The sequence below is a fragment of the Vanessa cardui genome, chromosome W (genome assembly GCF_905220365.1).
Source record: "Vanessa cardui chromosome W, ilVanCard2.1, whole genome shotgun sequence".
Lineage (NCBI taxonomy): Eukaryota > Metazoa > Arthropoda > Insecta > Lepidoptera > Nymphalidae > Vanessa > Vanessa cardui.
In genome coordinates, this window is record NC_061153.1 from 4,516,314 (window position 1) to 4,530,841 (window position 14,528).

Sequence of the window (14,528 nt, forward strand, 5' to 3'; positions counted from 1 at the left end):
TCAACGAGCAAAAATACATCGACACGTCGTGACACCTTTAGGCCAATTTCCACCGTCGCAGCGCTTCGAACACCTACAAATCGACATAGTGGGACCGCTACCACCATCAAACGACTATCGATACTGTGTCACTATGATCGATCGCTGTACGAAGTGGCCCGAAGCAGTGCCCGTTCAAGAAATTACCGCAGAAAATGTAGCTAAAGTTTTTTATGAAAACTGGATCGCACGTTTCGGTTGCCCGCTACGCATATCGACGGACCAAGGCCGCCAGTTCGAATCCGAGCTATTCAAATCCTTAATGAATAAATTCGGAATAACAAGAATTCGAACCACTGCATATCATCCACAGTCTAACGGCCAAGTCGAAAGGTGGCATCGAACCCTTAAAGCGTCACTAATAGCACAAGAAGCCACAATACAATGGACGGACAAATTACCCATCGTGCTATTGGGTTTACGAACGGCGTTACGTAAAGACAATTTCAGTCCTGCAATAATGACGTACGGAACAACATTGCGAATACCTGCCGATTTCTTCGTGCCTACACAACCAAAAATAAACGACACAGAATACGTACGCCGCCTAACGGAAACCATGGCAACGCTACAACCAGCGCCACGCAAACACACTGCCCAACAAAAACCCTTCATCTATAAAGACCTAACGACGTGTACGCATGTGTTTGTGCGCAATGACATGGTTCGAGCTCCGCTTACGCCGCCATACGATGGCCCGTACAAAGTTTTAAAACGCTACGATAAATATTTCAAGATTCAATTGCCCCTACGTACAGCAATCGTAACATTGGATCGACTCAAACCAGCCTACATTTATAATGCAAATCCATCAGAAGAGTTGCCCCATCCATCTGATACGACATCCGAATACACTACAAGATCTGGAAGAAAAATCAAACCTAAGGTACGATTTTCTTGAAGGGGAGTGATGTAGGAACTACATTTCAATATTTTCATTCGTACATGCGTTGGCGTCAACAGACGCGCTGCGACTGAAGCAAAATCCAAGTCCCGCCTTATGTATACGACGCGAGAAGCGGCAAGCGCGTGTGGCGCTCACCTAGCGCACTCCAACGGATTTTCGTAGCAAACTCATGAAATGAATATACGAAATTGCAGCGTCGGGATTGGTTGAAAAATCGAACCTTTAATTCGTCGTTCAATTTCCAAAATATTTTAATTTGTAATGTTCCACTCCTAATTGGCTGACTCCTAATGTAAATTTTGTATATATATCGACACATTTGCCAAATAAAATTATTCCGATCCGACCAGCAAGAAGTGTTCTTTCTCTCAAGAAAATCCCAGAAGCAGTACCTACAATAAATTAGCTAGGGACCAGTACCCCTACAAGCTGTTCATTTATCTGCGGGATTTTTACGAGGCAGACCGTACGGAGGCGTGGCATTGCTCTGGCGCAAAAATGTATTAAGTGCAGTGTAACAGTGACCGTATAACAGCAATAAAAGGCGTTATATCGAACCATGAGGTGTTAGTATTTAGTGTTTACATGCCCACTGACTCATTAGAAAACATTACAGAATTTAATGAATGCTTAAGTGATATTGTAGCTATAATAGAACATGTGATATTGAGTCTGTATATATCTTGGGAGATTTCAACGCACATCCGGACGGTTTGTTTGGTAAGGAAATGTTAAATTTCTGCATAGAACAGAAGTGGACGTGCGCCGATGTGGCCATGCTTGGAGACAGCAATAACTACACATTTATAAGCGAAACGCACGGATGTAGGCGCTGGCTCGACCACTGCCTGGTTACTGAGGCGGCGTGGCGGACTATAAACAACATAACGGTGCGTCATGATGTATACTGGTCAGACCATTTTCCACTACAAATAAAATGTAGTTTACGTTTGATACGTGCGAAGTCACAAGCTCAGAATAAAAATGTAAAGGTTAATAAAATACACTGGGGGGAAAGAAATGTATCGCAGTTAAATAAATACCATAACATATGTATGAGTGCTTTGAAAAACATAGATTTTCCGACTGAGCTGTCAAATTGCTGTGACAGAATGTGTGTGAATGTTAACCATAAAATCATCATTGATGAACTGTATCAAAAAACTGTAGAAGTCCTTCAGTCAGCTGCGATACAGAGTCATGAGTGTGGAGGGGTCGGGAGATGTAAGCATGTGGTGGGTTGGAATAAATACGTCAAATCTGCTCACAGAGAGGCCCGTGAGAAATATATTTTGTGGAGAGCAAACGGTATGCCTGCGTATGGCACAATCTATGATGACATGAAAATAAGTAAAAATGTCTTTAAAAATAAATTAAAATTCTGTCAAAATAATAAATTAAAAATTAGGTTGGAGCTCATAGCAGAACATCATAAAAAGAGAAATTTTGTTAAATTTTGGAAAGAAACAAATAAACTCAATCCACGACCGCGCCTCCCTGCGAGCGTTGATGGAGTGACGGATGCAAATCAAATAGCTAACATCTTTAAAGACTATTTTAGAGTTCAGCCTACTCGGTGCTCTCACAAGCAGATGCTTGATGTCGGGGTGTCTGACTCGGAGAGTTCCGTTAGTTTTACGGCCCTTGACGTTAAGGAAACTGTAAAAAGTTTGGCAAAAGGGAGGTCTCCGGGTCATGACGGCTTGGGCGTCGAGCACCTATTATATGCTGGACCTCATGTCTATCGCATTCTAGCGATGCTGTATACATTTTGCATTCGTCATACGTATTTACCCACGGAACTTATGGCGAGTGTTGTGATACCTGTTGTTAAAAATAAAACTGGTGATATCGCGGACAAAAGTAACTACAGGCCTATCTCTTTAACTACTGTGTTAGGTAAAGTATTTGATGGTTTGCTTGACCGTCTGTTGGGTAAATATGTAAAGCTAAACGATGCTCAATTCGGTTTTAGAAGAGAACTATCCACAGAAAGTGCTATTCTCGCGCTGAAGCAGACCGTTAAATATTATACGGATAGAAAGACGCCAGTATATGCGGCTTTTCTCGACCTCTCCAAGGCTTTTGACCTTGTATGTTTTGAAAAACTGTGGCTTAAATTAAAAAGACTGAAAGTGCCATCTGAGGTAGTTAATATGTTCAAATTTTGGTACAGTTCACAGACTAATCGTGTTAAATGGGCAAGTGAGTTCTCGGAAACTAATAAATTGGAATGTGGTGTGAGACAGGGAGGCCTGTCTTCGCCAGTTCTGTTTAATATTTACATAAATGACCTAATTGATGAGCTCAGCAAAACAGGTGTAGGTTGTTCGATAGATGGTACAATTATAAACAACCTCAGTTACGCGGATGACATGGTTTTGCTGAGTCCCTCAATTAGCGGTCTTAGAAAATTACTTACTGTGTGTGAGTCCTATGCTGTGTCACATGGGCTGGTATACAATGAAAAGAAAAGTGAGCTCTTGATTTTTAAGGGTCGAAATAGCATATCAGATAATATCCCTTGTGTAACTCTAAACGGAACACAACTCCAAAGAGTTAAGAGTTTTAAATACCTGGGTCACATAGTCACCGAGGATTTATCTGACGATGCTGACATGGAGAGGGAGCGTAGGGCCTTGGCGGTACGATGCGGTATGATAGCTCGCAAGTTTGCACGTTGTACGAATGACGTAAAAATTACTTTTTAAAGCGTACTGTCAAAACTTATACACGTGTAGCCTGTGGATAAAGTATACGCGGAGGGCCTTCAATGCGCTGCGCGTACAGTATAACGATGCATTCAGGATACTGTTGGGGTTGCCGCGCTTTTGCAGTGCTTCACTAATGTTTGCTGAAGCCCGTGTGGATGATTTCTATGCTATCATTAAAAAAGAGAGCAGCATCTATAATGGCTAGGATGCGCAGAGTTCCTAACGGTATCCTGAATGCATTGATGCTGAAAATGGGTAGTCCATTTGTTAAGCATTGGGGGGAACTTCATGTATCTACTCGTTGTTTTAGACCCCTTATGTATGCTAAATAATAGTTAAAATATTTACTAACATAGTTTTTTAAGCCTGTAACTAACACTGTGGATATTTATCTGTTAATAAACATTTATTATTTTTTTTTTTTTTAAATCTTTATTTGAAAAGAGGCTTTAGTCGCTGAGCGACTATGTCAGCCCCATCGTTCTAATTTACAAATCACTAACTTCTTATCTTAATTAATTTGATTATCATAGAGTACACACTAATGGCCAATTTGGATGAAGGATTAGACAAAATCAAATTACATAACCCAACATCATGTAAATTAATATCAAATTCTAATTCTAATGTATCACGTTCAGCTCCAATCCGAGCACACTCCACCAATGCGTGGAAAACATCTTCTCTTTTATTGCATAATGAACAATTGGGAGACTGTACGGTTTTCATCATGAACCCGAACGCATTCAGTGGAATGTGTCCGGATCGGAGTCTTAAGCTCGTAACCAACATTTGTCGACTCAGCGGAACATTAATAAACCACGGTATTTTAGGCGGCTCATTCATAATGGTTTTATACCAAATACCTTTTTCCACTGACCTCTTGTTAAAATACTCCTTCCAAATTTCCATACATTTAATTTTAATATCTCTCAAAATATTTGTGAAAAAAGGTATATGGTTTACAGGTATACCTTCTACAATTCCCATCTTTGCACCAATATCAGCAATTTCATTACCTATCAAATTGACATGTGATGGGACCCACTGAAACTTTATATTTTTACCGCGTGTTTGTAAATTCAAAAATAAATCCAAAATACAATATGCTACAGGCAACCCTCGCTTTCCCGAGGTGCACCGAGCTAAATGTTGTAGGGCACTTTTAGAATCACTAAGCACTACGAAATTATTACCTTGACATGAGTTGATGTATGATAAGCATTCAGATATTGCAAATAGTTCAGCTTCCATAATGGATATTTTGCTATTTAATTTAAATTTTGATGTCGTATCAGCTTGTGGATCATAAAATGATGCCCCAATTCCGTTATCATCTCTGGATCCATCCGTGTAAATTTGATAGTAATCACTATACTTTTGTTGAATGGTTGCTATACAGTTTTCTAACAACATGACTGAGCTATGACTTCTTTTAGAACCATGTACATTATTGATGCAAAGACACAAATGTGAATTAATGTCTATGTTAGTGACCCATGTAGATAGAGAAAACATTTCTAAAAGTTGTGAACTATGTACGTTTATATCAAATAGTTTAGTGTATACAATAACTAGCAATGGTTTGGTTTTATTATTCCAATAACCAGAATTCTCACATATAGCAGCTAATTTCCGAATAACGACAATAGTGTCACCGTTATCAAAAGACTTTGTTTTTAACAAAAATTTCGAAGCTAGATATCTTCTACGTAAAAACATCGGTTGTAAACACAATTCAGATTCCATCGTGTGTATAGGGCTACTCTTAATAAAACTTCCTATCATTCTCATTGCTTGGTTTTGAACCTGGTCTATTTTTTTCAAATTTGTCCTGGCACTAGTGTCTATTAAAAAACTTGCATAATCTAACCTACTCCGTATGATTGAGATATACAACTGTCTTAAGTGTAATGGATGAACACCCCAAGATGATCCTACTAGTACATTAAATATATTTAAAAATTTCTTAGCTCTACTACATATTTCGTTAATTTGTTTTCCCCATCTTAATGACCTATCCAACCATAGACCCAGATACTTAACCGTTTGTACATTTTCAAGAGGGACCTCATCAATAAGAACGTTAACCTGCTGGTGTAATCTACGCCTTGAAAATAAACATATTTTACTTTTTATTGGTGATAAATCCAGTCCTAAGTTCTTTAACATTATGGATAAACTATCTAATGCATTTTGTAAAGTAATAGTCATCAATCTTAAATTTTGGCCCGATACATACAAGGCAAAATCATCTGCATACTGAGAAATAAAAACTCCTTCGATATTTTTACAGATAGCACTAGTTGCAACATTGAATAAAATTGGAGACATTGGATCCCCCTGCGCCAAACCCTTGCAAGTCCATCTTGTGACTGAGTTATTAGTTTGTGATTCTAATATAGTTATACGTCTTTCAATAAGATACTCCCAAATGTATCTGCATATAGAAGATCCAACTTCCATATCATCTAATATACGTGTAACCTGTACAATATCAATGTTATTATAAGCATTGTTTACATCTACAAAGCAACCTAATGTTTGTTGTTTATTTGAAAACCCAATTTGAATTTGGCAAACTAATCTGACTAAATTATCTAAACAAGATTGTGACTTTCTAAAACCTACAGTGCTATTAGAAAATAATTTATTTTTTTCAAAATGCCACTCAAGACGTGTAATAATATTATGTAATATTTTACATAAACAAGAAATAAGCGATATTGGTCTTAAAGATGATATATCACTTGGATCACGACCCGGTTTTGGGATCGGCACAATCTTAACTTCCCTCCATTGTGGTGGAATTTTCCCTTCAAATAAAAGTCTATTAAAAATATGAATTAATATTTGTTTATTAGGAAAATGATATATCATCGAATATGAAATAGCATCAATACCTGGGGCCGTATCTTTAATTTTTAAAATATTGTTTAGTTCTTGTACCGAAATAGGGGATTCTAAATAACTATTATGAGAATGAAAATTGGGCGATTTTGGTAAAACGTAATCCGGCGTTAACTGTTTTAGGAGCATGCAAGCTTTTTCCCAATCCAAATTACTTTTGTAACTCTTGTAACCTTTAAGCCATTGCATTTTCCGCCACATCTCACCACTAGATAGGACTTGTGAAATAGTACTGCAGAATTGTTGAAACGAATAGGCTATTGCCCGTCTAATAAGTTTTTGAGCATTCGAGACTTTTTCTTTAAAATTACTTAAATTTATCGGTGTAGGATTCCGTCTAAGCTGTGCTAACGCTCGCCTCCGTTCAGCCACAGCTTTAGATAATTCGGGTGACCAATAAGGTTTCGGTCTGAATTTAGACGTGGGATTTTCACAGTACTTGATCACAGGGATCGATGCGTCAGCCGCTCGCAAATGTGATATCCGGAGAACTTTTCTGCCAATTATTTGAGATGTATTTAATTCGCGTTGAATCTCCGTTATTAAGTGAAACATAATTATATTCAACAGAAGCGTCATATATTTGAACAACCCTACTATTTTGTTTAGATGACCAATTTAAATGGTGTGCGTTGAAGTCCCCCCCTATAATTGTTTTATGAGACAATTTTGAGAATAATAACTTCCAGTCGCAACTAGACGTGTTAATATTTGGCGGACAATATACTAAAATCACATTTTCTAAAAGACAACAGTTAAAAATTTTAATATGCAATGCTTGTATATGCCGGTTAGGTAAACTAATACTATTACACTGCCCTTTAATTGTTTTATGAACAACAACAGCGATTCCTCCGTATGAGTCATCACGATCCTGCCTATAAACATTATATGAATTAATTTTTAAACAACTGCCGGGCTGCAACCAGGTCTCAGATATTAAACAAATATGTATTTTTTCCTGAAGTAAAATATTTTCTAAAGCATATAGTTTCGGTCTTAAGCTTTGAGCGTTCCATTGCAATAATTTAACTTTTATTACTTTGCTATTGCTATCCACTGATAAATTTACTGATAAATTCCAAAATACAACTCATATACGGCCAATCAGAAATATTATCAACCACCACAAGAATAACCCATTCAATACAACACTTAATAGAATTTTGAAATTTTTCACTTAAAGTTAAATTTTTAATAAATAATATTTCTTTCAAACGTGATACAAGCTCGCTAAAATGCACCTCGCTTTTATTATTATTTATGATACTATGGTCATCGTTATCAGTTGATCTGTGTGGAGTGCAGTCCGGCTCAATACACCTGTCCCGCTCTGACTCATTCATTTTACTATTTGCTGTTCCGACTGTGTTTTTGACCTTGCTATTATTTTGTTGTGACTTAGTTCGCTTCTGAGTAAACAAATGTGAGAATTCTGGTAAGATTGGCGTATATTTATGCGTAGTAGATTCTTCATTTTGCAGATGCATAAAACTATTTGAAGTAATAATATTTTGTTTTTCCTCGTTTTGTTTTATTATTTGCCGTGATTCCGGTAATGATTCTGGCCGCACATATAAATTACGCGCACTCCGGTATGAGCAGTTAAACTCTGCCATTAATTCCCGTAACCTTTTTTCTCTTAAATAAATAGGGCAGTTCCTATTCAGCGCCATGTGATTACCATTACAATTAACGCACTGATATTCTTTAACTTCACAATTTTCATGTGAACCGCCACACTTAGGACAAATAATCACCCGAGACGAACATCTGGCTTTAGGATGCCCGAATTTCCAGCATCTTGAGCATTGTGTGGCCGGGAAAATGTACGGCTCCACCTTGGTACGCAAGTTATCGATGTATACATAGTCCGGCAAGGAGGAACATTTAAAGTCAATACGCGCAACTTCACTAGGTATCCATTGACCATCCTCATTTCTCCGTTTAAGTCTTTTTAAAGCTAGGATCTGTATGTTATTAGGACACTTAATCGCATCTAAAACCTGACTGTCAGTTAGTTCAAGGTCCACATTTCTTATAATTCCATGAGTAACGTTAACTTCTGACTCTCGATACACTCTCCAGCCTTTCTTTTCAAAATCCGGGCAACTTATAACTTTGCTAGCGTAGTCATCATTTGGAACTTCCAACTTAATTCTATACGGATTAATATATTTTATTTTTATTATTTCGATAAAGTTGAGTGATGTAAATAGCTTGGCAATAGCAAATTGTTTTGGTAATTTTTCTCTACTCGATATAAAAATTTCAGTTCTAATTTGGCCTTGTTTCCTAATCTTCTTTTCCACCTTTGTCCATCCATTATCTTCTTCCTCTCTGCCTCGCTTTATCGGTCTATCTAAAGTGATATTTTCTTTCTCTTTAACGTCCTCCTCCATGAATACATGCTCATAATTTTTCTTATTGTGATCCATTAGAATTGGCGATATCCAACCACGTAATTCTTCGTCCTGACTCATGTCTGAGTTTTTCTCCTTCTGCTCACACTCACAATCATCCGGATCCATACCTTACAATCTTTGCGGAAACCTGCATAGCAGGCCCGCCTTAATAAACGTAAACAACTAAGATAATTAAATACGTTAATTATACTCGGAATAATCGGTCGGCGCGTGCGACGTACACGAGTACCGTGACAGGAATGATTTATTATTATTTATTATTATTATAAAGGCCATATTTACATGTACAGCCTATTACAATGGGAAGAGGAGAAAAGATAAATAATCAACTTTGACCTTGAATTGATATGTCATTTGCGTTCGACTAGTGAGGTGAAAATAATTGAATGAACAATAAAACCCTACAGTATATCTATCAAAAAACAATACGAGAATACTTTAACAAATATGTTTTTTACAAATTACCTTTCACACAATCAAGGGGCTCGTATCGCTTCTTTCTTTTGATTGTTGGGGCAAGGGCACCGTGGCTGACACCGGCTCCAAATATACCAATAATTATAACTACATGATATAATCGTTAATCGACTTTTAAGTAGTCTAATATTTTTCATTTCATTTAACTTAGGAAGACTCTAAAAAATATGTTTAATACGCAATTATTTTTATTACTTTTTCGTGCATATTCATTTGTTTTAAAATAGTGTTTTATTTGAAGTCGGTTTTTCTTTTTGTTAAAATTTTTATTTATATAAACAATTGTATATAAATTGCAGGTAAAATGAAAAACGTATTTTATGATCTCTGATCAGACACCTTTACAACAAAGACAATTAAAAGAATTACAAAACAAACTTAAATATCAACACGATAAAGGTAATAAGCATCTTATTATAAAATATATAAAAGGTGTTCCTAAAATAACTGATTCAGCACCAAAAAACTTAGAAAATTAGAACCTAATCAAAACATCTTTTAGATTTCCTTATACAAATGCTCGGAGCCTTGTTAAGTCAACCAAATTAGATGAACTTAAATGTGTAATACAATCATTCAGAAATCCTCTAGATGTAATTGTTGTGACGGAAACGTGGATTAAATCCAACTATGAAGCTAAAAGACTACAAATAACTGGTTATATACACTATTTCAATCACCGGTGTAATACACGAGGTGGTGGAGTTTCTATTTTTATGCAGAAGAATCTAAATCATTATTTAATCGAAGAAAAATGCTTGGATGGAAATCATTACCTCTGGATACATCTTAAAAAACTTTCATTGGATATCGGAGCTATATATGATGAAGAGAGGAATTGTGTTGGAGACTTTAACTTTAACCTATTAAGCTCAGATAATTTAACAACGTCTTACAAAGAAATTTTACAAGAAAATGGATATAATATTTTGAACAACATCAATCCTGTACTACTGTACTACTGTACTAGAGAAACAGCTACAAACCAAAACCATTATTGACCACGTACGCACCAATTTAAATGAACATGAATTCGACTTTGCCATAATAAATACAGCAATGTCAGATCACAAACATATGTATCTAGAAATCAAGAAGAACTATCAAAACTCTATACACCTACGATTGAATATGACGCAGTTAACTATAGTGAGATGTACAAAATAATGGAAAGTAAACAAAGTAACAAAAACAACTCTGAATATAGCAAATTGGAAGAAAAAATCACTGCAAGTATTAAAAAAAGTAAAATAACCAAAACCAAAATATTAAACGCACCTAGACAAGAATGGCTAAATAAAGAAATTATAAATCAAATCAATCAACGGAACATGCTATAGACCAGATATAAAAGTAATCCTCATGATGAAAATTGTAAAAATATTTTTATACAAAATCAAACCGAAGTAAATTCAAAAATACAAGAAACAAGAAGTAAGTTCTATCTTTATGCTTTTAATAAGTGCAAAAATAAACCTAAAAAAATGCAGAATTTAATAAACACCCTCAAACAACAAACAAACAAACATAAGGAGATCGTAGCACCAAACAAACTTCAAATATTAGACAAATGTGTAACAGACATAAGGGATATCTGTGAATGCTTTAACGACTTCTTTTCAAATATAGGATCGGTATTAGCTAATCAAATTCCTAAACAGTATCACAGTAAGAATTCTATATATTGTAAGCCTTCATCTAAAACAACTACGCTAACCCAATTTACACCGACTACAGAAAGCGAAGTAGCTGGGATCATACGTAAGTTAGATTCCAATACTAGTTCGGGAATAGATGGTATAACAACTAAATCACTAAAATGTATTTCAAACTTAGTAGTTGGAGAAATTACTCGGTGTTTCAATAAAAATCTCAAAGATGGAACATTTCCAGATACGTCTTAAAATTGCCAAAGTCACGCCAATATTTAAGACAGGGAGTCAATCAGAACCAAGTAATTATCGACCCATATCAGTTCTTCCTATTCTCTAAAAATTTATGAAAGGATTATCTATAATCGCTTAGATACATATTTAACTAGCCAAAATTTCTTGTATAAGAAACAGTACGGCTTTAGGCAAAAATCTAATACTCTATCTGCAACGGTAGATCTGATAACGATAATAAAACAAAGCATCGATAACAAGCAAATAGCCTTAGGAATATTTATTGACCTTAAAAAAGCTTTTGACACTATAAGCCACAACCTGCTGATACAAAAATTAACGGTCATCGGTATAACAGAAGACATACAACGTTCTTAAATCTTATCTCACGAATAGAGTCCAGATTGTTAAAATTTGTAGTATACAAAGCAGTCCTAAAAAAATTACGTTCGGTATACCACAAGGATCGATATTGGGACCACTGTTATTTCTTATATATATAAACAGCATTCAGAATATTGGATTACAAGGCGACGTTACTCTTTATGCTGATGATACGTCCCTGTTTTATTTTAACTTCGTAACTCCATCAATACGATAATTTTAGGAGCCTAAGAAGATTTAAATAAATTAAATATCTGGTTTCGATATAACCTACTAACAATAAACACTACTAAAACAGATTATATATTTTTTTCAGCAAAAAATAAAAGAATATCACACCACAAACCATTAATGATAAACAATCAAATTATAAACAAAGTAGGTGAAGAAAAGTACTTAGGATTAATTTTAGACAGCCCTCTAACTTGGAAACCACATCTTGAAAAAATTAAAAACAAATTAACATCATTAACCCTAGAGTAGTCGCGCCTTCTCGTGAAACGCGAGTGATCGCGTAGGGAGCATTTTGCCGCCCGTACTTAATACGTTTTTTTATGTTTTTTTATGTTTTAAAGATAAAATAAAACACCAACTATAAGAACAAGAATCATTTATTAAACTTTTTTAATTAGAAATTAGAAAACAATGCTTTGGAAAATCTTAGGTAATTATTTTAGTATTTTTGGAACTTCCTCATTATTATTTAAATAAAAAATATAAAAATAGAACTTAAGATCTAAATCATTCGTTTTCCTCATTTACAGCATGTATTTCATCAAAACAATGCTGGCACATATATATGCAATGCTCATTGCACAGTAATTTTGCACATCTATTGCACCCTTTTTTTGTCCTTCTATTTTTCTTCGATGGACATACTACGCATATTCCTTCTCGAACTGAGGGTATATTTTGATGTTCCGGTGGCACAAATCGAGCGATTTGGTTCCTCAGATCCTTCTGTAAAGTAATCACGCCGGATCGTCTAACGATATGTGGTCTAATCATAGCCATGGCAATTTCTTTCAGAAATGTTGAACGTAATAATAATTGGCCAGTATTTTCCTTATATATTATTTGAATATTTATGCCTGCAATGTTCAAAATTGAGAAAAATAATCGCATTGGCCATCTACGAGTCATTCTACCTACGGAATATTCTTCTTTCATTTGATCAACGACATCGACTCCTCCTTTAGTCCCGTTATAATAAGTTATGATTTCTGGTTTTTGAGCAGCACCGGTAGTTTCATCGATCTTATTGTCATTGTGTAATGTTGACAGAAGTAGAACAACTTTTTTGTTCTTTTTATTAGGCACATAGGATATTAGTACCTTCTTCTCACCAAATCCGAACATTGTACTTGGCTTGTCTCTATCTTTGATGTTTAGAAAGCAGGGTGGGATTTCTTTTTTGTTTCTTCGCACAGTGCCTACTATAGTTGTTCGGTGGTTAGCAACCAAATCGTCAGCAAGTGGAATTGACGTAAAGTAATTATCCATTGTTATATTGCGGCCAGTATTTAAAATATTTGTGGATAATCTTTTCACCAAAGCGCTTGGTCTGTTATCAACGTTGAATGGTCCCTCTGGTTGTTTACCGGTATATACTTCCAAGTTGCTGGTATAAAAGGATTTTGAATCCACGAGAGCAAATATTTTTATGCCGTATTTTGCGGGTTTGTTGGCCATGTACACACGGAACTTGCAACGTCCTCTAAATGACTCTAACATCTCATCAATTGTGCCATTTTCTCCAATCTGGTAATGTGTCTGACAATTGGAGACAAAAGTTTCAAAAAAAATCCTCATTGCTGCCATATTATCATGTTGAGCACGTTCTGCCCTAGTTTCCACAGCATCAAAACGAACATTTCTTAGCAGAAAAAAGAATCTTGTCTTTGACATGGTTGCTCTGAATATGTCAGGCGCAGTCCCATCATCAATCCACATTTCATGAATATTTAGGTGATGCATTTTTTTCATCCCCGCCATAAGTAAAAGCCCGACTAAAGCTTTTATCTCAGTCAAGTCAGTTTCTTTTGTATCTCTTTCCCTAGAAAACTTCTCCTTATATATACGTATGTGCATATTTGTGAATAGCACGATTTCTTCCAGCATTTGTTGAGTAACAAATAAATCAAAACATTCCAATGGAGTTTGAGAATTTTTAGCCATTTTACTTTTCACTCCGGGGCGATTTATGACAATGTTTTCTTGCCTAGTTCATATATTAGGCCTTGAAGGAGGATGTACTAACCACTTCGTTCCATCTTTCCCTTCATACATAGGAACTCTTCTAGGCCGTCGCTCTGAGCTTGCTTCAGTTGTAGAACCTACAAAGGTTCTTCGTCTGTCAATCAGCTGAGCCAGAAGTTCGTTACTTGATGATCGTGAGCGAGATCTAACGGGCAATCGTGAGCGATGGCGAGATAGTCCTTGGGATGCCACGGTGATAGAAGAACGTCCGCGGCTTCTTTGTGTTATTGTGCATTGACGTTGTATACGCCTCGAAGGTCTCTGGGACGTGCTGACTAGGGATGGACTTCGACTTACTTGCGTTACAGTAGAACTACGTGTGATAGATTGCGTATTTTGTATTACTGCGGCTCCAGCTCCACGACCACGGCTACGACCACGCCGTAATGACTCCTGAGAAGGCACAGGTGATACGCGACAGGTTGATGGCTCATCCTTGTCAGATTCTGCCGCTGATTGCTCCGTGTCAGTACAATGATCACTATGTTCACTTTCCCGGTCACTTTCAGACACAATTTCATCTTCC

At 36.2% G+C, this 14,528-nt stretch overlaps 2 protein-coding genes across 2 annotated transcripts; both read right to left on the reverse strand.

Annotated features, from left to right (window-relative positions):
* Positions 1-3,790: 3,790 nt before the first annotated feature.
* On the reverse strand, positions 3,791-9,101 carry LOC124542463. Its single transcript, XM_047120408.1, has 2 exons — positions 8,203-9,101; positions 3,791-3,905 (listed from the first exon to the last, which is right to left on the reverse strand). Exons 1-2 carry the CDS (start codon positions 9,099-9,101, stop codon positions 3,791-3,793), a joined length of 1,014 nt encoding a protein of 337 aa, XP_046976364.1.
* Positions 9,102-12,828: 3,727 nt separating this feature from the next.
* LOC124542464 (piggyBac transposable element-derived protein 4-like) lies at positions 12,829-13,921 on the reverse strand. The gene is made up of 2 exons (XM_047120410.1): positions 12,896-13,921; positions 12,829-12,834 (listed from the first exon to the last, which is right to left on the reverse strand). The coding sequence occupies exons 1-2, from the start codon at positions 13,919-13,921 to the stop codon at positions 12,829-12,831; spliced, it is 1,032 nt and encodes a 343-aa protein (XP_046976366.1).
* Positions 13,922-14,528: the final 607 nt, after the last annotated feature.

What these genes read in the sequence shown, in the direction of transcription:
- LOC124542464 (XM_047120410.1), bottom strand. Translation starts at nt 13,921, where the DNA reads ATGGCTAAAAATTCTCAAACTCCATTGGAATGTTTTGATTTATTTGTT.
- LOC124542463 (XM_047120408.1), bottom strand. Translation starts at nt 9,101, where the DNA reads ATGGATCCGGATGATTGTGAGTGTGAGCAGAAGGAGAAAAACTCAGAC. An exon ending in ATTTATTTAAGAGAAAAAAG is followed by an intron (nt 3,906 to 8,202) that starts GTTACGGGAATT and finishes ACCCATTTTCAG; the next exon opens with CATCAATGCATTCAGGATAC.